The 24,071-nt window shown below is 38.2% G+C and overlaps 1 protein-coding gene across 6 annotated transcripts; it reads left to right on the top strand.

The window, feature by feature from the left end:
- Positions 1–620: 620 nt before the first annotated feature.
- Positions 621–22,838, top strand: SMARCE1 (SWI/SNF related BAF chromatin remodeling complex subunit E1). 6 transcript variants are annotated; one of them, XM_075994553.1, is made up of 12 exons: positions 621–1,173; positions 2,311–2,351; positions 2,977–3,028; positions 3,206–3,249; positions 6,273–6,377; positions 11,295–11,375; positions 12,685–12,816; positions 13,105–13,276; positions 16,800–16,972; positions 17,789–17,890; positions 18,886–19,096; positions 21,562–22,838. In XM_075994553.1, exons 3-12 carry the CDS (start codon positions 3,022–3,024, stop codon positions 21,768–21,770), a joined length of 1,236 nt encoding a protein of 411 aa, XP_075850668.1. In that variant the 5' UTR covers positions 621–1,173; positions 2,311–2,351; positions 2,977–3,021; the 3' UTR covers positions 21,771–22,838. The 6 variants fall into 6 exon arrangements, with proteins under 6 accessions (XP_075850668.1, XP_012621278.1, XP_075850669.1 ...); XM_012765824.3 differs by lacking the exon at positions 2,311–2,351 and having other exon boundaries at positions 622–1,173; XM_075994554.1 differs by lacking the exons at positions 2,311–2,351; positions 2,977–3,028 and having other exon boundaries at positions 623–1,173.
- Positions 22,839–24,071: the final 1,233 nt, after the last annotated feature.

The raw sequence follows: 24,071 nt of genomic DNA, 5'->3' as shown, positions 1-24,071 counted from the left end.
ACACGTTTATTGAGTGTCTAAAGAAGGGTCACGCCCTTATTAGGCACTGGCAATAGGAAGATGACCAGTGCGGATGATGGCTGAACCTTCGCGTTCAAGGCTTTCATAATGCACTGGAGGTGGCAAACGCGGTCCAATACAAAGGGCCATACAGAGGACTACAATAGCTATTATCAAAGAGCCACGGGAGTACAATGGAAGGATTGGAGGTGGGGGGAGTTCCACGAGGGCATCACAGAGAGACCTTCGAGCTGGATGCAGAAAGACAGATGAGTTTAACCTCAGAGTGGGGACGCTCATTCCCGCTGGCGTGAAACGGATGAGCCAAGGCAGCCCTGCGGCAGCGAGCAGCTGGCACACCCCCCCCCCCCCCCCCCCCCCCCCCGGCGCTGGAGCAAGGGGGTTAACATCTCTGGGCCTTGGCTCAGAAACCTGTGGCAATCGCACTCTGAAGGCGCTTGGCAAAACTGCAAAACTCGTGTTGCTTTTCGCTGAGGCTACGACCCGGCCGTTAAGGCAGGAAGCCCTGCGAGAAGCCCGTGAGGACGCAAACGCTGCAAACTGAGTCCTCCAAGCCTCCACCCTCTGCTTACTAAAGTACACACTCAAGCTCACAGAAGAGAGGAAAGAAAAAAGACCAGGGGGTGTGGGTAACCCCTGCGGAGGCGGGCTCAGCCAGAGCTTGGGCCGAGTAGCGTGAGGCCCGCTCGGCCGCAGAAGTGCGGCCTCGCCCTGGAGCGATTCCTGCCGTCTCCAGGCCCCGCACGCGGAAGCCGAGGCCCCCACCGCCCCTCGGCACGGTTCGGCACTCCGCCGCAGCCCCAGTCGCCCCGGCCGCTCCAGAGCCTCACGGCCGCGAAATCCGGGCCTATCCCACGGTCGGGCCTCCTCCGCCCTCTTCGTCGTGACGAATCGGCGCCCGGCTGGGAAAATATCCAAATTCGGGGAGTTTCGAGGAAACTGTGAGGCCTGAAAAAAATCCTTGACTGTACTAAGCGTCATGGCGTCCTTGCTAGAAGGCTTATTTTTCTCAAAAGAGTCAAGTAGGGCCCAGAAAAATAATTAAGAGGAGTGTGGAAAGTGCGAGTGCGGAAGCTCCGGACGCGAGGGGCGGGGCGTGCGCCGGACAAAGGGAAGCGAAGCCGGAGCTGCGGGCGCTTTTTCTGCCCGCGGGTGAGTGTTTTCAAGTGGGCCGGACCGGGTCGGAGGGGGCGAGTGGCGGTGTCCCCGCTTGGCTGGAACCCGAGTTCCGCGGGGTTGCTGGGGTTCAGGCTTGGCCGTGGAGCCAGAGCTGGGAGCTGGTTGCGGCCTCCTTGAGGCCTAGCGGAGCGAGGGTTGGGGGACAGCCCCATCTGGGGCCCCTTCTTGGAGGCAAGATTTGCTTCCTACACTAACCTCCCGAAATTGGTCAAAGCACCTTGTGCATACTCACCTTTAGGGGAATTTCTAGTAGAGTGCATCCTCCAAGACAAACTTACAGGAAGCCCTAAGGGGCAAGGCTAGCTGGCGGTTCTCACCCCCAGGAAGGTAGTTCCCCCTCTGGTCGGCAGCGACTAGAGGACTCACGGTGTGACTGGGAGTGAAGAGCAAAATCTCCGAAACAGTTTGGCCCTGGTTTGAAACCCAACTCTGGCCCTTCCTCGCTGTGTGACTTTAGACAAGTCACTTACATTCTCGAAGACTCCCTTTTACTTCTGTAAAATTAGGATAGCAGGACACATCTCAGAGTTGTGACTGTTCAGTGTTGTAGTGTAATAAGCCTATCCCACATAAGGTATTTATTCAACAAATACAGAGTATTTTATGGCAGGCACCAAGGATGGACTATATTCTGGCAAAGGAGAGCAATAATTTTAAAGTATTAACAATAAAGTATAATGTACAGGGAGCTTGTGGCAGTTGTCAGCGCTCCCCACAGCAAGGCCGGCTGGATGTTGACAGCTCCCTTAATGTGAGCAGGAAGGAAATGTACGCTAGAGTCAAAGGTTTCTGGCTGTTCTTTAAGGAAAGACAAAAAACCCAGGTTAGACCATTGAGAAAATAAAATGTTATTTGCTTTCTTTCTAAAACTGAATTTTTTTTCTCTTTGTACCTTACTGTTTGTGGTGTATATTGGCATAAAAACAAGCTCACATGTGTCTGGTCGTGTTGTGAGCTGGTAATTTAGGTCTAAATTTCTTAAGAATTGAGCTAGATACTTGGAATACAATAATAAATTAGGTGATCCCTGTTCCCAAGCAGCACACAATCTAGCTATATTGATGGTTAAAAAATGTTATAATAAGCAATATCATAGATCTGCGTAAACAGGATGGGAATACAGATGAAGAGGAACGATTAATTCTGCCCAGGTAATTTATCAAGAAAGCTCCATTGAGGATATCAATTTTGAAATGGGCTGTGAAGGATGAATAAAAGTTTTTCAGGTAGATTCTCAAAATTGATTCCCAGCACTTATGAAGTTATCTACCATTATAAGAGAATGTGAAGCTCATTATCATCCCAGTTATCTTTTCTACTGCTTCTAGGAATAAAATGCTGCCCTATGTCGATAAAAGTTGTTACTCTGAAAGGGTAGAGCTGCTGGTCAGGGAGCTGTCAGTATCTGGTAGGCCTTGTTGGGGTGGACACACATCACATTCTATTGTCATTATCTTTCTATCAGTCTTATTAAATGTTTACATTACATCAGCAAAATGTTTTTCATACAAGAGGTAGCTTAGTATCATAAGAAAAAACCTGATAGTATATTTCTAAATATCCCAGTAACTTGTTTTAGTCATTTAATTCTCGTCAACCAAATGACCTACAAGAATAAGTAAAATATGCAAAAGGCTTGATTACTGGGAGATAAGGTGAAGTAATTTTACTCAGAAATACCAATTAAATTTCCCTATTCTTTAGGAAGACATTCTCATGCTTGCTGAGTTTTGATTCTCTTTTTTTTTTCCTTTTTTTGTTTTTTTTTTATTTTAGTGTCTCAGATTCATTCTTAAGGAACTGAGAACTTAATCTTCCAAAATGTCAAGTAAGTTTCAATTTTTATATTTATCAATCTATGTTAATAAGAGACTAATGCCCTAGCAAATGGGAATTCCAAAATACTCTCATTTTTTTTTTCTTCAAAACAGGACCATTGGTAGTTTTGTTGCATAGTATTATATCTCAGTTGTTTACAAGAAGTTATTTATTTTCTTTCAAACAGAAAGACCATCTTATGCCCCACCTCCCACCCCAGCTCCTGCAACAGTAAGTTTTAATTTTCTTGTTAATGTAATAGCCAAGTCTGGCCTTGATACAAAAACCCAGATGTCTTCCAGTGACAGTCACTCAATCATCACAGCAACAGGATGAAAATTTCAGCTAAAAAAACAGCACTTCCTACTAAATAAAATAATTCTTTACATCTTATCTTGAACCAACCCCAACATTTAAGGAAACATACTGTGAAATTCCAACCTCCTGCACTCTGTTTGTTTTTTTTAAAATGGGAAATAAGTGACAAGTTTAACACTTCTTATTAATCTTCACTATTCAGAGTCTTTAAGTTGATATTGAGCAAATGCTCATTGTGGCATTTATTTTTTTAAAAAACCTAACCTTCAGCTGGTTACATTTTTCTCTTCTTTCTTGTCTCTATATAAAATTTTCATGTTAAATCAAACAATAAGCTTCTAGTTCTATAATTACACTCATTGTAAATCATTATTTTCAAGCTGTTCAAGTAAGGATTTCATTACCTATGGGTCAGATCTTGCTATTGAATCTTATTCCACTCTATAAATTACATTTTATCGGTTTGGAGATATGTATGTTTCAAGGTATCTAAAAAGTAGTTGTGAACTCGTTTTTCCACCCAGCAATCTCTGGCCCAGCTTGGTCAGCATGTAAAATAATTTTCCAGCCCACAAAACGGATTTAACAGGAACTGTTCAGGCCTTGCTGAAATGGCTTCCTTGTTGGTTTTTTGGGTGGGTTTTTTTTTGTTTGTTTGTTTTTGTAAAACACTGTTAACATGACCATACCCTACAAAATCAGTTCTTTAATAGCGGCTAGTCCTTCCTTCCATACCCCCTACTACCTAAATTTCAGGCTACTCTACTTTTCACTACTAATTAGGTGCTTGTGTAATTTTGTTTTCTCCATTAGATAACAACCACTCTTACTAACCCTCAGATATATATTTCAGTTACATTTATCAACAATTTGGTTTTTTTTTTTAGTGAGATGCTTTAAAAAGAGATACTGTATCATACGTTCTCAGTTCAATTTCTATAATATATACAGTACAGTCTTCAAAGTTAATTCCGGTAGATCTTAAAGTCCTGTGCTTGGTTTGTTTTCTTTCTTAAATCAAAAAAACATTTCTTATGACCATCTCCATGGCATTCTACTAGTGGCTATACAGGTGGAGTTGAGCAATTGAGATTCTGACCTCAAAGACCCAACCATGTACTTCAGCTTTGGAAATGGTATAATTATATTGTTTTAATTTCAATTGTTTTTCTTAGTTCCCTTATTTTTCTTACATTATTGCCTTAGTATGTTAAACAGTGATTCTCATTGTTTGTGCAACCTTTGAAGGTGTCATTTTGACGTAAATACTGTTTCCAACAATGTATAATATCCTGAGGACAAACTGGATTTTTTGAGATTAAAATATTTCAAAAACCAAGTGTCCCCTTATGACTTCTCATATGTAGAAAGGGATTTTTTTTGCCTTTTTTTAGTTATATTTCTGTGCCTTTATAAGTTCACATTAACACACAAAATATAGAAGACTAGGGATTAGAACATCCAACAGAATGGATACTAAATGAATTATTTTCCTTCCTTTTTCCCATTATCTCTACCACAACCACCACCACCACCACCACTACCACCCCCACCCCCACCCCAATGTACCACTCCAAGTAATATACACTTCTTTTGTGCTTTCAATACTTCATCTGTGTTTTGCCTACTTACATATGCTTGATTTGCGTCTTCTCTAACTATATAGACTAGAAATTGATCAGTCGTTCTCTTTTCTCCCAAAGAGTATCAGATGTAATATCTGCTTGAATATCTTTCTTTCGGGACACTAAGGATATGTGCAGCGGCATGTTTTAGGAAGCTGTGTTTTGTATCACCTACAGCTTAGTTGGAATGTGTTAAGTGTATTTTCCATTAAACAATTAAGAACTGATATTGTTAATTGCATGTAAAAATGAAGTTACTGTCACTTGTTTTGATTGAGTTTCATAGGTAAAACACCCTGGTCTCTCTTTGCTACATTCTTTTTATGCATTTGCCTTGGTTCTCATGAACATTGAATGTCATTGTATTAACCACAAGGCCACTGCTATATAAGAGCCCATTTGTGATTACATCAACACATAATTCACAAAAAACAAGAGTTCTGTTGCTAAAATGAGCAGTTGTGTTTTGAAAGGGTGAGAGCTATCAGGAAACTAGATGAAAAAAAGAAAGTTCAAGTCTATCAACTAGAAAAGTAGTTCACATTAAGATTAAATGCAGAAATTGTTCATGATTGACCTATGGAAGATGGATCAAAGAAGAAATGGAAGAGAAATCCTATAAAAGAAAGACTGGGTTAAAAAGATCAGATAGTACCCCAGAATAAATCCATGCATTTCTTACAAGTCTTTGTTTTGAAATCATACATGTTACATCCATTGAATCCAACATATGTTCTTTTCAATTGACAAATCCTGGCTTCCTGATTTGAGTCTCTTCTCATTTCTCACATTACATAAAATGGTTTAAAACTGTCTTTGAAAGCAGATCCATTTCTTGTTTTCATTTGTTTTTAGTAGATGAATACATTGGTGGCATCCACGTAACTGTCAAATAAATTGTGTTTTGTTTTGCATGTAGTGTTTTCAGAGTTCTAGTTTATCACACGTCAAGTCTTCCTATCTCAGACATCATATACCACTAAGTTGTTACATCATACTATTGACCATAAAGTAATCCTGAATGTCGGAAACACTTGATTGTATTGCTTATCACAAAAAACAAGCCACATGTGTTCACACTCACACAAACACCCCAACCCCTGCAAAAAAGAAAAAAAGAAACACTTGCAGACAGGTTTCTCAATGAAAGAAAATTTGAATTTCCTCAATGAAAGAACAATTACAACACATCATTGCTTGTTTAAATTCAGGTTGCTTTTGCATGCCATATGCAGATCATTTTTCATTTCTGTGTTTTCCTCGTTTGAGCTCATTTCTCATTCGTGTTTTTGTCTCATTTGTTTCCATCAGCAAATGCCCAGCACACCAGGGTTTGTGGGATACAATCCATACAGTCATCTCGCCTACAACAACTACAGGCTGGGAGGGAACCCGGGCACCAACAGCCGGGTCACGGTAGGAGAATCAACTATTACAGCATCCGGCAAACAACTGGAATTAACCAGAAATGCCTTCAGAGTTAGGTCCTTTTGAATCATGAGCACAGCCATTAAAAAAAACTTTTTTAGCCTGGCTTTTTGACTATTTTAAACATTCGTCGCACGATCTTACACTGAGAAAATAGTGAGATCTGGATATGTGTGTGGAAGAAAAGAAAAATCCATTCTGTTTGGTGGTCAGTAGGGATAAAGCCTTGAGCACTTAATGCTTATACTGTGTGTGGACAAACCGAAAATTTCTTGTGGTTTCAATACCCTTTTTGAAATGAAGAATATCTTTCATTTTTTAAGGTAATTGGCATTAGTCTCAAGGACTCAGTTTCTTAATAAAGGCTGGGCTTTCAGACCTGGCTTTTTCAGGGCTGGAAAGCTTTTGGCTGGCCTGGCAGTTTGAATTGCTATACATAATTATTTGTCTTTTGGATTTAGTAGTTCACTTTCTAATTGAGACTCATTTCTCTCTAATTACAAAGAGAAAAAGATTTTAATATCACCTCAAAGAATTGCAGAATAAAAGTTGAATGAAATTAATTTGAAGTATCAAACTAGATATGTACAAAAAGTACATTTCTAATCCATACTATGAGAGAGATGATTTCTGAAATTTAGGATGTTTTATTTAAGTGATCCATCTAAGATGTCAAAATTGGATAATATACTTCAAAGTTTTTATTTTGGGATCATCTTAAACTTCAAGGAAGTTTAGGTACCATTAAAAGCAATAACTGTAAAAATGACTTACTAAAAATAAATAAATCCAAAAGTCAAATATTTAACATACATTGAAATGTGTTGTTGGTGAGAATTTATACAACCCAGAATGGCTGTATACTTTTTAATACCTAGTTTTCATTTGATATATTCATAAATAATAATTACCTTCTATGAATATAGCTTCAAAAAAGCCCTCTCACCCTGTAGTCAAGCTAGAACTGAAAGTTTGTAGCTATCAAACTGAATGTCTATCTTGGTAAGCATATTGCTTAGCTTGATAGGTTTTGTTTGTCTAAATTTTTCATTGTTTCTGCATAATTTGTACTTCATAAGCATATCAAGTTTTATGTGCCATGCATATTTCATGGTATCTGAAAAGAATTTTGACAAAGTGTGTGTATGTATGCATTTCACAATGCATACAATTTTTATGTGCATCAGTACATGTTTTTCCCTGGCCTAAATGTGTTGTTTCACAAGTGTAATGGTTGGCGAGGTTTTCAAATGATAAAGAACATTTTAATTTAAACAATGGGCAGAATCGATTATGGATCATTCATGTTAATGTACAAATTCATGGGTAGTAAACAAGAGAATGATTACATTTAATAGCTCTATACAGTCACCTCTTGATTATCTATGTTAATGGAATAGAAATGGTAACTATAATATTAAAATAATGTGGTTTTGGTTTATATAAACATTTTGTTTTTCACTTGAATGTAGCTGTGTGGGATTCACCGTTATAAAGTCAGATCATTCCATGGAGACTTACTAGGAAAAGAAAGTGCCCTCACTGTCTCTGGGCCTGGGTCAGTCATCTGTTTCTTCCCATCCCTTCCTGGTGAACGTTAAGAACCCAACATTTGGAGTGAGCACTACTTCAGGGTAGATTAGTATAGAAAGTTGTTGGGCATGCAGAAATTTGGTGGTTTGGTCCTTTGTGGTGGTTTTCTTTGTATTTTTGTCCTCTTAACACCAGATTGAGGTATAATCAAACTGCCTAGAAAATTTTCAGGTTTTACACTATCTTTTTTTATATATCTAATTTAAGCAGTGTTAGAACTCAATGATGCTGATTTTGGCTATTACAAAAGTATTTTAATTTTAATATGACCCCAGTTATGCATTACTTTTGGGAGGACTTCTATTTGATGGTGGTGTCTGCAAATTGCCTTACTGATTTGCAGGAATGGTTCTGTGAAGCCCTGTGAAGTAGCTTTCTGACTATACAGAATGTTGGGTTTCCCTGATGACTCTAGTATATGTAGCTAGTTTTCAGACAATAAATACTTTTGGAGTGCTTATGATAGCTATGAGTTGGAATTGACTCCTAATCACTTCTTTATTCAGATCATAATTAGCATTCTCTTAGTACAGGTGTGAAAACAGATTGAGACAAAAATGTTAAAAATAGCATATTTCTGTACTTTAGTGGAAATTCTATCTCAGAGGAAACCCCTTAAATAAGACCCTACCAGAGAAACAGCTGAGAATTAGGAAAGAAACAACAAAAAACTCTGAGTAGCCAAGGTAACTTACACAAAATCATGGGACAATACTCGTAGGAGATTTCCTAGAACCTTATTCTTAAGTAAGCAGTTTCCCTCCAACTCGTTGCAAATTGGAAGGAGAAAATTGGAAAGAGGGAGAGTTGCTGCTAGAGGTGGGTTTGCCAGTAGCAACAAGGAAAGAAAGAGATCAAAAAAGGAAACACACACTCCAAGAGCATAACCCTTGGGCCATTTAGTTAAAAGAGGGTTACAGCATAGCAAAGCAGTGGTTATTTCTAATTGAATCTTACTAAGAAAAAGTTAAATTGTGTTCAACTTTTTTTTAAGGAGTAAAGAAATGTTTAAGACATTGTAGAAAGATGGCTGTCTGAGATGTTAAATAAATTGGGGGTATGTAATGATATAAATCTTCAGCATCCTGAAAACCAGCTGGAATTTCACTTCGTTATTGTTTTGGGGTAGGTTTTTGCTAGCGGTGGGAGGGTGTAAGTTGACTGGTCAATGTAATAAATATGTGGCCTAAATATATAGCTGATTTGTGTAACTTCCTTTGGAAGAAAGGAGAGAAAATAAGTAAATCTGTTAATATTATAAAATGCAATTCTTTGAAAAATATCAAAGAGCAAATATTACTATGTTTTTTAAGTCTTTTAATTCATACTTAAAGCTTGGAAGCAGAAGCATTGTAGAATTCTTTACATCTAATTTTTTAAAAAATTATTTGCAGTAGTCTTACCACCTTCAATTATGGGCACAATTCCAACTTTATTCATAACCCACTTCATGGAATTCTAAAGGTTTTTGTTGGGTGTGAATTGGAAATGTTTTCAAATAACTTCATGTGTGAAGAACCAGACTTTTATGTGTCTCTTCCTCTGAATCCATAACTAAGGTTAGCCTCATAGGAATTCCCCTTTCCCTTGAAAGAACTCCTATAAACTCTGATACAGATCCTTCCCCTATTGCCTGTTCAGCCACCACTGTTGACAGTTTCCATCCCATGGCTCCCCTCACTCATTGCCCACTGTTGGCTAAAAACAGGGTCTGTGTGTGTGGGCACTTGCCAGCATGAGGTGTGGTAAGAATGCATGGGAGGAATAAAAAGAGAAGAAATGCTACTTCAAAGGTGAAATGCTTTCTAACAACTTCGTATGTGAAGAAGCAGAGTTATTAAAAAGTATACAGGGAAGGAGGGAGACCCTTGTAGAAATAGGAAGCATTTCTTGATTACAGTGGAAAGGGGCACAAATTTGCTAATTTGTGAGCCCTTGAATGAAATCAAGGTTATAATTGATTCCAGCCCAAAATGGAGGCATGTCCCTGGAGTATTATCACAGCAGCAGAAAGGGGAGAGAACAAAATGTCATTTTAGTTTTCTTATGAGGGTTTGCCAGTCTGTGTTCTGATAATTAGAATAAAGCCAGCACATCTTTCTCCCAGCCTGACAGGGAAAGTCGGTATCAGGGATCTCCCAGAAATTTGGAAATTAAATGTGATTCAGCCATTATTTTTCTTATTCTGGGTTCTTAATCAAATGCAGTCATGTATGATAAGAGGAGACTAAAAAGTTCAGAAATAGTCATTCTTGAATTGGCATTTTCTGTAATGTCCACCAGAAGCTGTGTGGTATCTCTCACCTAGATCTCAGATCATAGAAAGAACTGATCACTCAATCTTTCTCTTTCCTTCCTTCCTTATTTTTTCTCACCTACTTTTTTCTTTACCTTTAAAAAAATACTTTTCAGTCTTCTCCCCTCCCCCTCCTTTTCTTCTGTCTCCCTTTTCCTTCACATCCCATCTTTACTTTTCCTCTTGTGTCTTTCCCACAAAACCAAAAATTTTTAATGGAATGGAGCTTCTTGATATAAGACCTCAAAAATAACATAATCAGACCCCGTGTCTGCCAGTTCTCCTCTGTTCCTGATAAACTTGTTTGCTCCTACACTGTGATTAGGACTAAGGACAAAGAACAGTGTGACTTTGGTTCACTCTTCTTGATTTCGTTTATGAGACATCCGCTAGATAACAGACATAGAACCTCAAGAGAAATAAAATCTCTGGTCGGGGTAAAGGATACAAGAAGGTCTGTTTTTTCTTTTTCTTTCCTTTTTTGTTTTTGTTTTCATTTTCGAACCTGGGAGGTAGTTTTGTGTTGTTGTTTATGTGGGGGTGCATTTCTGACACAGTGCTAATAGATACAGAGTCCCCTGTAGGCAGTGTGAGTGTGTTAAGTGCTTAAGGGTTCAGATGCTGCTGCAGATAATCAAGTGTTGACTGTATGTATAATGGTCATTGGGCAAAATAAAGGGTGCCAGGTAATGTCCTAAATACGAGACTCTTGATAACTATGTTTTCAATGTATGGATTATTATGTAATATTTTATTTGTTCTTACAGCCAAGTTGTCAAAGCAGTGGCAACTGCTTAAGTAAAATATTGAAAAATTATGTGCTTAAAGTCATTTTCTTTTGATGTGAACGTTTCTGAATTTGCAGTGATAGCTATTTTCAGTGGAGAATATGTAAGAATCTTGTATCCATGGACCAGTAGAAGAAAGGCGCGTTAGAATTTTTTAAGGGACTCTCTTTTCAGTTTGCTGGTGAACTCCTTGCAATTGAATAATGAGTGTATTTAACTCTTTTGTAGGCATCCTCTGGTATTACGATTCCAAAACCCCCAAAGCCACCAGATAAGCCGCTGATGCCCTACATGAGGTACAGCAGAAAGGTAGGAGTGAGGACTGCTGTCTTTACTACCTTATTTCTTTGCTTTGCATCTGATTTCAGATTGGCTTAGCCAGCTTTTCTGTGCATATTCAGAAAAAAGGACAAAAATTATAGTTTTTAAAGCAATTAGTTCTGATTTTAAAACTCCAGAACTAAAATCCAGCAAGAAGAACATGATTAAATAAATGATTAAAATTGTTAAGATAGAATGTTTGTAGCCATAAAAGTAATGCCTTTTGCAGAATATTTAATGACATGAGAAACATGTTAAGTGAAAAAAGGAATACACAAGATAGACAACATGTACTAGTATCTTATTTTTATAAAAATAATAGCAACCATATGTTATTTTGAAGGGGAAAAAAAGCCAGAAGACAATGGTTATCTCTTAAGCAGTAAGCTTATGGTAATTTTTATTTTCTTTATACTTCCTTGAATCTTCCAATTTTCTTGGTGATGAACCTACATTATTCTTTAAAAATATAGATTATATCTTTATTAAAAGGCAGAGCATTTTAATTACTACCAGAAATTTTTAAACTTAAGCTTATAATTACATATATTTGAAAATATTGTTATGCAAATTAACCACTTTTCTTCCAGATTCACATGAACTTTTAGAAACATAGACTATATTATTCAGTTAACATACTAAATGTCTGTAGTGATGGGAGATATTCTTGGCCTATCAAGTTGAAGTATTTATGAGTGAAGTGACATGATATCTGAGATCTACCTTAAAGTAATCCAACATAGTAAAGATAAAATGAGATGGGCCAGCTGTTGATAATTGTTGAAGCAGGCTGATGAGTACATAGGAATTTGATACCATTCTCCCTGCTTTTATGTTTAAAAGTTTGCATATTAAAAAGCATTTTGTGCCGGGCGCGGTGGCTCTCGCCTGTAATCCTAGCACTCTGGGAGGCTGAGGCGGGTGGATTGCTCGAGGTCAGGAGTTCGAAACCAGCCTGAGCAAGAAGAGCGAGACCCCGTCTCTACTATAAACAGAAAGAAATAAATTGGCCAACTAATATATATAGAAAACCTTAGCCGGGCATGGTGGCACATGCCTGTAGTCCCGCTACTTGGGAGGCTGAGGCAGGGGGATTGCTTGAGCCCAGGAGTTTGAGGTTGCTGTGAGCTAGGCTGACGCCATGGCACTCACTCCAGCCTGGGAAAACAAAGTGAGACTCTGTCTCAAAAAAAAAAAAAAAAAAAAAAAAAAAAGCGTTTTGTGAAGTCTATATCAGTCATTTTTCTAAGTTTATATTAGGCATCAGAATTGAAATTTCAACTCTTTCCTTTTTAAGGTCTGGGACCAAGTAAAGGCTTCTAACCCTGACCTAAAGTTGTGGGAGATTGGCAAGATTATTGGTGGCATGTGGCGAGATCTCACTGATGAAGAGAAACAAGAATATTTAAACGAATACGAAGCAGAAAAGGTAGGGTGGGGGCTGCAGTGGGATGGATACAGTGTAAAGTACATAGGCATTAGCTTTATTATTTGTTAAAGAAATGTAAGATTCGATCAGAAAGCTGAGGCTACACTGAGGCTCTGTCTGCCTGGGTCATCACTTAATTTCTCTAGGCCTCGGATTCTTGTCTGTAAAAAGGAGATTATCCCAATACCTGCTTACATCATATCTTTTGATGTTCAAATGAGATAATACAGGTCTACCTTGTAATCTGCAAAATGTTAATTATAAAACTGAAAAACGTTTGAATTTCAGATAGAATACAATGAATCTATGAAGGCCTATCATAATTCCCCCGCTTACCTTGCTTACATAAATGCAAAAAGTCGTGCAGAAGCTGCTTTAGAGGAAGAAAGTCGACAGAGACAGTCTCGCATGGAGAAAGGAGAACCGTACATGAGCATTCAGCCTGCTGAAGATCCAGATGGTAAGAAAAAACAAAAGTGGGGTTTATGCTTTATCTGAGAATTAGAACATGAGAAATTGTATAAGTTTTTATTTATCCTAAATGGGGAAAAAACATAATTTAAGGGCCATTTCACTATCTTGATTATTTTGAGTAAGATTTATATGTGAATTTCCCACAAGAAATATCCTTTTCGGTCCAAAAAATAGCAAAAGCTATTCATCGTTCATCAAAATATGTGTACTCAGAATGCATGATAGGTTTTTGATTCACAATCGGGATTTTGTGTCAGCTGCTTTTATAAAGCTAAATGCATTCTAGTTATAACCTGTTTTCTTATTGGTTCCCTAAATCCGCTGAATTAAAATATCTTAAGGGAAAAGGTAAAGGAGTATATAGAAACATTATGAAATTTCCTTTCTATTTAATTCAGAAATCCAACAAGAATTTATTTATAAATATAGCTCATGCGGCCGGGCGCTGTGGCTCACGCCTGTAATCCTAGCTCTTGGGAGGCCGAGGCGGGTGGATTGCTCAAGGTCAGGAGTTCGAAACCAGCCTGAGCAAGAGCGAGACCCCGTCTCTACTATAAATAGAAAGAAATTAATTGGCCAACTGATATATATATAAAAAAAAAAAAAATTAGCCGGGCATGGTGGCGCATGCCTGTAGTCCCAGCTACCCGGGAGGCTGAGGCAGAAGGATCACTCGAGCCCAGGAGTTTGAGGTTGCTGTGAGCTAGGCTGACGCCACGGCACTCACTCTAGCCTGGGCAACAAAGCGAGACTCTGTCTCAAAAAAAAAAAATTAAAAAAAAAAAAAAAATATATAGCTCATGATACCACCCATGAGGGTATACCCATATAAATTTTATACATACACACAAATCGCAGAGCTTCCCAGTTGGCATTCCATGAATAGTTTACAGGTGTGCAGATTGTGCTTCTGGTCCTCTGCAGCCAAGCAGGGTCTGAAGCTGCAGGAAGCCCGAGAGATCGCTACCTCCAGCTATGAGCACACTCATCTACATATCTAGCATGTGGTATAAATATTAATATTTTCTCTCTGTGCTACTATGTTGTGGGAATGGTTGAAAGCTCTAGCTAAAAGCAACAAAAATCTCAAGAAAATAATTTGAGATCCAATCTTAAAGGGGCAGTAGCAAAGAGGAAGCTTGTAAGAACTGCAAAGAAGATATCAGTGAGGGAGGAAGCAATATTGCCATCTAAAGACATGAATAAATTGATAAAAGGAGGGGAAAATAAAAATACTTCTTTAAAAGAATGGACTGGGATATTAACAAATGTTCTCATAAATACAGAATAGAATATGATAATAAAGAGAACAGAATGTAGAACAGAAACAGCATTGAGTGCTAAGCAGAATCAGCAGTGCTAAAGACACATTAGCGTAAGTATACCTTAACTACTCAAAGGAGATGAGTAATGCAAGGGAAAGATACAGAACCAAGGAGTAGAAGAAGGCCCAATCTGTGAATATTGGGAGTAGGGGGTGGGGGCAGTGTAAGAAGAAACAAAGGCTTGCAACATAGAAACCGTAAGTAGAAAATGGTTTTCATTAACAGCATAAACATTGATGGACTGAAGAGATTCACTCAGTTTAAAATCAGATCTTAAAGCTGCTAGTAAAGGCCGGGCGCGGTGGCTCACGCCTGTAATCCTAGCTCTCTGGGAGGCCGAGGCGGGCGGATTGCTCAAGGTCAGGAGTTCAAAACCAGCCTGAGCAAGAGCGAGACCCTGTCTCTACTATAAATAGAAAGAAACTAATTGGCCAACTGATACATATATAAAAAATTAGCCGGGCATGGTGGCGCATGCCTGTAGTCCCAGCTACTCGGGAGGCTGAGACAGAAGGATCGCTCGAGCCCAGGAGTTTGAGGTTGCTGTGAGCTAGGCTGATGCCACGGCACTCACTCTAGCCTGGGCAACAAAGCGAGACTCTGTCTCAAAAAAAAAAAAAAAAAAAGCTGCTAGTAAGAAAGAACAGGTAGTAATTAAGATGCCACTATGAGAATGACTTTAGACCTGGCACCCCTTAGACTGAATAGAAAGAAGAAGATTTGGGAGGTGGAAATGCACATAAAACCAAGAGAAAGGTAGCATCTGCATGAGTAAACAGCTGCTGACTTCTTTAACAGAGAGCTGTCAAAAGATGGACAGGACACATGCAATTATCCATACAAGACGGTGAAGGCGTTTTTCAGTGAGAAACTATTCATGGGATAAATAGCTGGTGAATTAGATAATTACTAGAAAAGATAAACCCCTCCCCTACCCCCCCCCAAATAGAAAGCAGACAACTAAAGTACAATGAAGGACAAGCCCAAATTGCTTAGACTTTATTTCCCTTACCGATGGTCAACATTGAGGCCATGAAAATGAAAGAAGAAAGCAAACAGCAACAAAAAAGGATAAAGTTAGCACACATGTATCTTATATAACCTTAGATGTAGAAAACTCTAGCTTAAAAAGTAAAATGGTTACAGAGTAAAAAGAAAAACAAAAACACTGTATCTTACTCCCGTAGTTTTAAGTTTTAGAAGTATAATGGAGGTGTTAAACTACAACATAGCAGCACAACGTGGGCCTCTGTAGCAGATTTTCCTGAAGTGTGAACTCTGCACTCTGGTGGGACACTGAGATGATTAGGTGGTTCAGAGGGAAACCTTTGTTTTAGTGTATATTGCTTAAGAGAAAGCTGGGTTTTTAAAAGTAATTTAAAGAAAAATACTAAGTGACTGCTAGTACAGGTTGTTAGCAGGTAAGTGAAAACTGTGAAGGTAATAGAGCATAGGCTGAGACTAAGGAAACACTGTTGGGTTGCTACTAAAAATGAGCATATAAACCAGACCCAGACTATGTGTATATGAACTTGGGTAATACCATTACCCCTTGACAACAACTGGGTAAGTGATAAAGTGACAAAATTTAAAAGTAAATTTGGAATCAAATTTTTTTTCCATAAAATTGCTTTAAGTCCCCTAATGGTTTTTTAATCTAATAAAACGTAAATGCTGGGAAATTGAATATTGCTAGAGATGTCTTCTCTGCTGTGATAAGTTAATTTTACAAATGGGCATCTTTATTAATTTTAAAGTGCAACAATGACAAAGATACCACCCAGTTCATTTATTGTTCATCAGTTATAAAATGCCTCAAATTACTACCAAGAAAGTGAAACATTGGGCAGAATTTCAGTTACACATTTCATCATGTGTAGCCTTCACTTTGATTGTGAGGCCAAAAGAGACATGGTTATATCTGATTTGTGTTTTAGCCAAATCCTTTTCAGACATATATCATCACTTAAAGATTGTAAGAAAAACTAATACCTTAGCCAATGGACACATTATGTCCTGTGTATGGTTCTTATGAAGTGCCTGCCCCAGTGCTCTCATGATACTGGTCTGGCTCACTTGTTAGGCCAGCGAGGGCCGTAGTTCCTTGGTAATTGTTAACGTTGTTACACTCTCCTGTTTATGGTAACTGGTGACCTAATTTCCAGAACAATGTGTTCATTCCAGATTATGATGATGGCTTTTCAATGAAGCATACAGCCACTGCCCGTTTCCAGAGAAACCACCGCCTCATCAGTGAAATCCTTAGTGAGAGTGTGGTGCCAGACGTTCGGTCAGTTGTCACAACAGCCAGAATGCAGGTCCTCAAACGACAGGTCCAATCTTTAATGGTTCATCAGGTACATAACATTTGTTATAATAAAATGGGCCTATGCCAAAAATCCCAGATGACATGATATTTTTTTTTTCCCTGAGACAGAGTCTTGCTCTGTCAACCAGGCTAGAGTGCAGTGGAGTCATCAGAGCTCACTGCAACCTCAAAGTCCTGGGCTCAAGTCATCCTCCTGCCTCAGCCTCCTCAAAAGCTGGGACTACAGGTGGGCACCACCACGGCTGGCTAATTTTTCTGTTTTTGTAGAGAAGAGGTCTCACTCTTGCTCAGGCTGGTCTCAAATTCATGGCCTCAAACAGTCCTCCTGCCTTGGCCTCCCCGAGTGCTAGGATTACAAGCATGAGCCACCGCACCCAGCCAACATGATTCTTATACCATTCATAAATATACCTGTTAAATATTTCAATCTTACCTGTTCCTGATTTGGGGAAGAGGTTTAAGGGAATGGACTTTTCCCAGAGGTTTAATAAGTTTATCATTAAAAACTATAACATAGAACCTTATAGTGGAAAGTATATTCATTAAGAAATAATTTTGAGGTATCCTATCAATCTTTACTGCTTTACTAATTTTTTTTTTCCCAAAGGAATTGCTCAGGCCTGAAACAGCTTTAACATTGACTTGTTTATCATAGTTGTCCATTTATGCTGCATTTTGGTTTTTTAAAATCTTAGCTAGACTCCTATAATAAATTATTTAAATTAAAAATTCAAAACATTATTTGACATAGTATTTGAAAGTATGGACCATATAAAATGAGACATTTTCTGTGTTTTGTATTTGCTTTAGAGAAAATAATTGATCCTGATTATATGTCTTCCAGCGCAAACTAGAGGCTGAACTTCTTCAAATAGAGGAACGACATCAGGAAAAGAAGAGGAAATTCCTGGAAAGCACAGATTCATTTAACAATGAACTTAAAAGGGTATCCATTTCCTGTACTAACTATACTTTCATCATTGTGCCCACTACTTTATTTTTCCTCATTCTTTTTTTTAAAATAGTGTTTTTATTGGAAGTTCGCTTTGAAACAGGGTTAACTTTGCAATATAATGTGTAAAATTTTTGTTTTATAAAATCATTTCCATTTTCTGGCAAAACTGCAATAAATTTGAAATATATAGTATACACATATGTATGAGGCCTATAAATGCTAGAGCTCTCTGATGTTTTAATTTAAATGCCCACATATGAATTATTTTCACTTAATTATGATTTGTAGATCAAATGTTTTCATGAGATGTAATTCATGGTTTGCACTTTGCATTAAAACAAGTAAATCTAGCGTTTGGTAGCCTGAAATTAAAGTGGAAGCCTTGCGTATAATCCAGAAGTTTCACTATTGCCTCCCCAACCACTTTGTAATATCTGATATTACATAGCTACTGGAACAACTTTCTTTACTTTCAGGTACAAGAGTTTCAGAGAAGAACTAAAACCATTCTTTTTCTCCAATATACATATATATTAATGTATACTATAGATAGCTTATAGGCAAGAAAACCCGCTTTCAAAACATTTTTCTGATTCAAAGATTATATGAAAAGAATACCACTAGCCGGGTTTGGTGGCTCACACCTGTAATCCTAGCACTCTTGGGAGGCTAAGGCAGGTGGATCGGTTGAGCTCAGGAGTTCGAGACCAGCCTGAGCAAGAGCAAGACCCCATCTCTACTATAAAAATAGAAATTAGCTGGACAACTAAAAGTATCTATATAAAAAATTAGCCAGGCATGGTGGCGCATGCCTGTAGTCCCAGCTACTCGGGAGGCTGAGGCAGTGGGATCACTTGAGCTCAGGAGTTTGATTGCTGTGAGCTAGGCTGACGCCACGGCACTCCAGCCCGGGCAACAGAGTGAGACTCTGTCTCAAAAAAAAAAAAAAATACTACTAAGATAGTTTATTTTTCTCTGACAACTAGTTGTGCGGTCTGAAGGTGGAAGTGGATATGGAGAAGATTGCAGCTGAGATTGCACAGGCAGAGGAGCAAGCCCGCAAAAGGCAGGAGGAAAGGGAAAAGGAGGCAGCAGAGCAAGCGGAGCGCAGTCAGAGCAGCATTGTTCCTGAGGAAGAGCAAGTGGCAAATAAAGCTGAGGAAAAGAAAGATGACGAGAACATTCCAATGGAGACAGGTAACCCACTGGCGACACAAAGGAAACGTCAAGCCTTTGTACAGCTGCCTTTATTTATTTTTTTTCTTTCTAAATACTATTCAGAGGTCAGTCTATTAATCTTGCCTCTTGAGCTGTTCTCTGACCTATGCAATTCTTTCCAAATCTTAATCTCTATAGTAGATTCACTTAAAGTGTTGTTATCAGCAGTGGTGTGTTGTCTTCATTCTTGCTATTTGAGGTCTTGATTATGTGCCCAGATTGAGTCATGCCATTTTCTGGTTTGAGAATATAAAGTAGAATGGTATAATGGTTAAGGACCTGCCTGGCTATGGAGTCAGATAGATCTGGATCTAATACTACTACTTCACCACTTGCTAGCACTACAACTTTGGATAAATTATTTAATCTCAGTTTCCTCATTTGTAAGTATTCTAGTACTTGCCTCTGAGAGTGAGTTCCAGTACTGGATTTGACATGATGTTGACATTCAATGTTTTTTTTTTTTTTTTTTTTTTGTTTTTTTTTTTTTTTGAGACAGAGTCTCGCTTTCTTGCCTAGGCTAGTGTGAGTGCCGTGGCGTCAGCCTAGCTCACAGCAACCTCAAACTCCTGGGCTCAAGCAATCCTACTGCCTCAGCCTCCCGAGTTGCTGGGACTACAGGCACGAGCCACCATGCCCGGCTAATTTTTTTTATATATATATATTAGTTGGCCAATTGATTTCTTTCTATTTTTATAGTAGAGACGGGGTCTCGCTCAGGCTGGTTTTGAACTCCTGACCTTGAGCAATCCGCCCGCCTCGGCCTCCCAGAGTGCTAGGATTACAAGCGTGAGCCACCGCGCCCGGCCTACATTCAATGTTTTAACCATTATTGCTTATATTATTTCAACAAAATGTGGTTGTTGCTCTTAAGATTGATCATCTTTGATTTCCTAGGACAGCATTCAACAAAGTAATCCTGCCTGTTACCTGTTTTTGTAAATAAAAGTTTTACTGGAAGACAGCCACACACCCATTTGTGCACATAATTGTCTGTGGCTGCTTTGGGCTACAACAGTGTAGTTGGGGAGTTGCAACAAAGACTGGCCCATAAAATCTAAAATATTTATTGTCTAGCCATTTCTGGGAAAAGATTGCCAGTCCTATCCTAGAAAAACTCTTACTTCCAAGGTGTACTGATATTCTTGATTAAAAGCATCCCTCAAGGTAAAAAAATAACATGTAAAACTTACATAAAGTACTGATTAAATGATTATTACTTGAAAGTTTGAGATCACCTTACCTTCTAGCACTGTTTTATCCTGCCTAGTGCTCTCTGTAAACAGAACTAAGCTAAAAGTAGTTATGAGAAACAACCAGTGTCTCCTAGGACCATCGTTGCAAGAAATGGGAGGGACCATAGTCATACTTGGTACTCAAATGACAACCTTTGATTGTCACACTTTGTACTCAAATGAGTACCATTTGAAAAACATGTAATGGAATATAGACATGTTTACCAAGTATTTCTACAGAATTTAATCCAGCTGATTAACTTTGCAGATAGTCATATTTTAAATTTCATTCTCTGAGCCTCTTTCTGTTTTATATGAACATGTTTTTTATCCTAATGAATTTGGAGCATGAGCACATTTTTGTGGTTAAAAGAAAAGCTTGAGAATTAGGGTATGATTCTTTGCTCATTTTGCAACTAGACAAAACACTCAGTCCTTTGCCTCTATTTTGGCATATATGAATAGGGCATGTCCTGTTCTTAAGGCCTATATGTCTTTACTCAGATTCTGTTTTTCTAGCTTATGGGAAAAAAACTGAAGAAAATTATTTGAGACATTAGAGCAAAAACCTCATGTTTTTAATTTCTTATGGGAAATAGCCCAGCATGACTTCTAACAAAGTATCTAAAATATCAGCCTTATATTATTTCCACACCTGCTTTCTCCTCATTTAATCCAAAGCACTGCAGAGCAGCACTCACTGTCCAAGAGAAATAAAATGTAGGTCACATGTGACATTTTAAATTTTCTACTGGTAACATTTTTTTAAAAGTCAAGCAAAACAAGTGAAATTAATTTTAATAATAATATATTTTATTTAACCCAATACCTAAATCATATTCCAAGGTATAATTGACATTTTTTAAATTATTAGCTTTTTAATATTTTTTTCATACTAAGTCTTTGAAATATAGCATGTATTTTATGTATTTTATATTAATAGCACATCTCAATCCAGAAGCCAAATTTTCATCAGAAATACTTGATCTGTATTTAGATTTCATAAATTTACAACTAAAAAGTAGGTTTTCATACCCCAAATTGTTCCAAACATTCTTAAAAGTTCTTCAGTCACACTGGCTCATTTCAGTAGCTAGCCACATGTGGCTAGTGGCTACCATATTAGACAGTGCAGCTCTATACATACCATCAGCATAATTAGAGCAAATTTTTGTCTTGGAACTGACGGTGACAAATGTGTGATTGCAGAGGAGACACACCTTGAAGAAACAACAGAAAGCCAACAGAATGGTGAAGAAGGCACCTCAACTCCTGAGGACAAGGAGAGTGGGCAGGAGGGGGTTGACAGTATGGCAGAGGAAGGAACCAGTGACAGCAACACCGGCTCAGAGAGCAACAGTGCCACAGTGGAGGAGCCACCAACAGATCCCATACCAGAAGACGAGAAAAAGGAATAGATGTTGCCTTGTTTTATGTGTTCTAAATACTTTTTTAAATGAAAAATGTTTTTTGGTTTTAATGGTGTTATGTGGTTTGTGTATTAATTTTTTTCTTGTCCATATTACACCACCAAAGGCTTTTGGACCACTTAGCATCATGAGCCTAACGGCATAGTCACCTTTCTTAATCGTTATGAAGATGGCTTTTTTCTTTGGAACTTGTTTCTAACCCTCAACTGCTGAAAGCCTCAGAATTTAGATTAATTGAGAAAACCCACCTCTTTTAGAGAATTATCCTTTGATGCTGCAGAATCTACTCTTACAAATGCCTTCCTACAGCTCACCTGGGTGCTTACCAAAGCCATAGCTTTAAACCTTCCCAGTCCCCATCAACAGCTTCCTGAAAGTCTCCTCTCTTGTTTACTTCCGCAAAGGGTGGCTTCTTGAAAACGTAATCATGTATGAGTATGTATTTGTTTACTTTCCCTTTTTTACTTTTAATCAATGTCAGATATCAAGAGTCATGTTAAGGAGTTGAGTGTAGCCTGCAACTACTACACTTGGGTCGTATTGATCCAGAAATAGTCTCCATAGAGTAGTTACTAACTTATGAGTAGTCATTAAGGTGAACACAGCACATATACATTATCTGCTGCTTTTTGTTATAATTAATATTGGGTATGTTCTGGTGAATTCATCCTTATTGTACAGGAAAAAAAATTACTTTTTTACCAGGCTTTCCAAAGACAGAATAGATTACAAAGCTCAAGGAATTGAATATTCTTGTAATGGACTAGATAACTTCAAAATATCAGCCCATTCCAGAAGAAAAACAGCTGGGAATTAAGTTCATCCACTTGAAATTGTTTTACAATAATCAAAACATTCAAAACCTCAAGGCTCAGGATCCCATAGATCAGAGCCTACCTTTTTGATAAACTCTAAGTAAAGTCTTAGAGATTAGAAGCAAGATAGTTTGTGACATGTGTGCTTCCCAAAAACTAGAATAGATTTTTACCGAATAGTGGTATATCTGATGGTATATGTTTCTTAAAGGTCCAAATGTAATAAAAAAATGAAAGAAAAGGTCTCAGTGTTTTTAATGCAGTAAGTATCTGTATGCAAGACAAGCATACAATTTTGTTTCCGTAATGCAATGACAATATGGAATGGCCACTCAGCCATTATAAATTTGTATACTCAGGGCCCTTGTCTCACCCAGCTATGTGTCTATAAACTGCTATAAATCATAAGTTAATTTGTAGGAGACACTTGTGAAAATCAGTTTTCTTACATTATAGTCATGTCACATGGAGGTTGGTCTTTGACTCCAAAAGTAAAGGGAACATGTTTCTGCATTAACATATGAGGAATATGAAGAAATCTATGACATGGTATGGCCAAGAACTTCAGCTATCTCATCCCAGACAAATTGGACAGCCTCTTTGATACATTCCCTAGCAGTCAAAATGGGACAGAGACATTGTTTAATATGGGTGGAAAACAGCACAGACCAAGAAACCAGGTTATTTACTGTTGTATCAAAGGCGCTAAGAGCATAGAAGTGGTTCCTGGAGATGGCACTGGGAAAACAAGTCTGTCCAGACCAAGCCTGCCTTGACAACACTGGCAATTGGCTGAGGAGTGTCATAAGTTGGATGAGATTTGACGGCTCTTAACCTCAAGGGGGGGGAAATTAAAGTCAAATCCCCCTTTGTCAGAGTGATGTAAGTAGACTCCAATGTTTGAGATGTTTCTTAGCTTAGAGAATGTAGGATATGGTAGAAGTCTTTGATTTTTTTTTCCCCTGTATCCCCCAGGCATTGGGCAAGTAGCGTAAACTCTTAAGCCTGTTTCAACTATAAAATAGATCAAACTACTTTCTATCTCAGCACCCTTACTGCTCCAAATAGCCTTGATTTTTAGTGCTTTTATTTTGAGTATGAGTGCATAAAGTTTGAGAGCTTAAATTTTATAAATTTGTAACTACAAATGGGAGAGGGGAATTCTCCATAGTTCCCCATTTTTTTTCCATGGGAATTTTTAATTCTGTAACTTTTCCCATCTGTCAACAAGCCTGTCTTTGTAAATGGCTCTCCTCCAGTACATGATAATTGTGTATTCTTATAAAGCAGAGATTTTCAGAGAAGTAAATAGGACAGATTTCACTTTAACGTGGTAAGGTAAATGCCCCGTGAAAACGACATAATACTTTGGCTATATTTGAAAAGGGAATCTGAGGTCATGTGTATCTATTGTAATTTAACTAGGTCCCTCCACATTTTTGGTTTTGATCCTATACATTTGGATACTAGTTTT

Source organism: Microcebus murinus, chromosome 18 (genome assembly GCF_040939455.1).
Source record: "Microcebus murinus isolate Inina chromosome 18, M.murinus_Inina_mat1.0, whole genome shotgun sequence".
NCBI lineage: Eukaryota > Metazoa > Chordata > Mammalia > Primates > Cheirogaleidae > Microcebus > Microcebus murinus.
Note: the sequence above shows the minus strand (reverse complement) of the source record. Positions and strands in the feature narration are given on the sequence as shown.

Bases quoted from the DNA above. Each gene is read 5' to 3' on its own strand.
- SMARCE1 (XM_075994553.1), top strand. The intron at 3,250-6,272 runs GTAAGTTTTAAT...TGTTTCCATCAG, and splicing joins CCACCCCAGCTCCTGCAACA to CAAATGCCCAGCACACCAGG. The intron at 6,378-11,294 runs GTAGGAGAATCA...ACTCTTTTGTAG, and splicing joins GCACCAACAGCCGGGTCACG to GCATCCTCTGGTATTACGAT.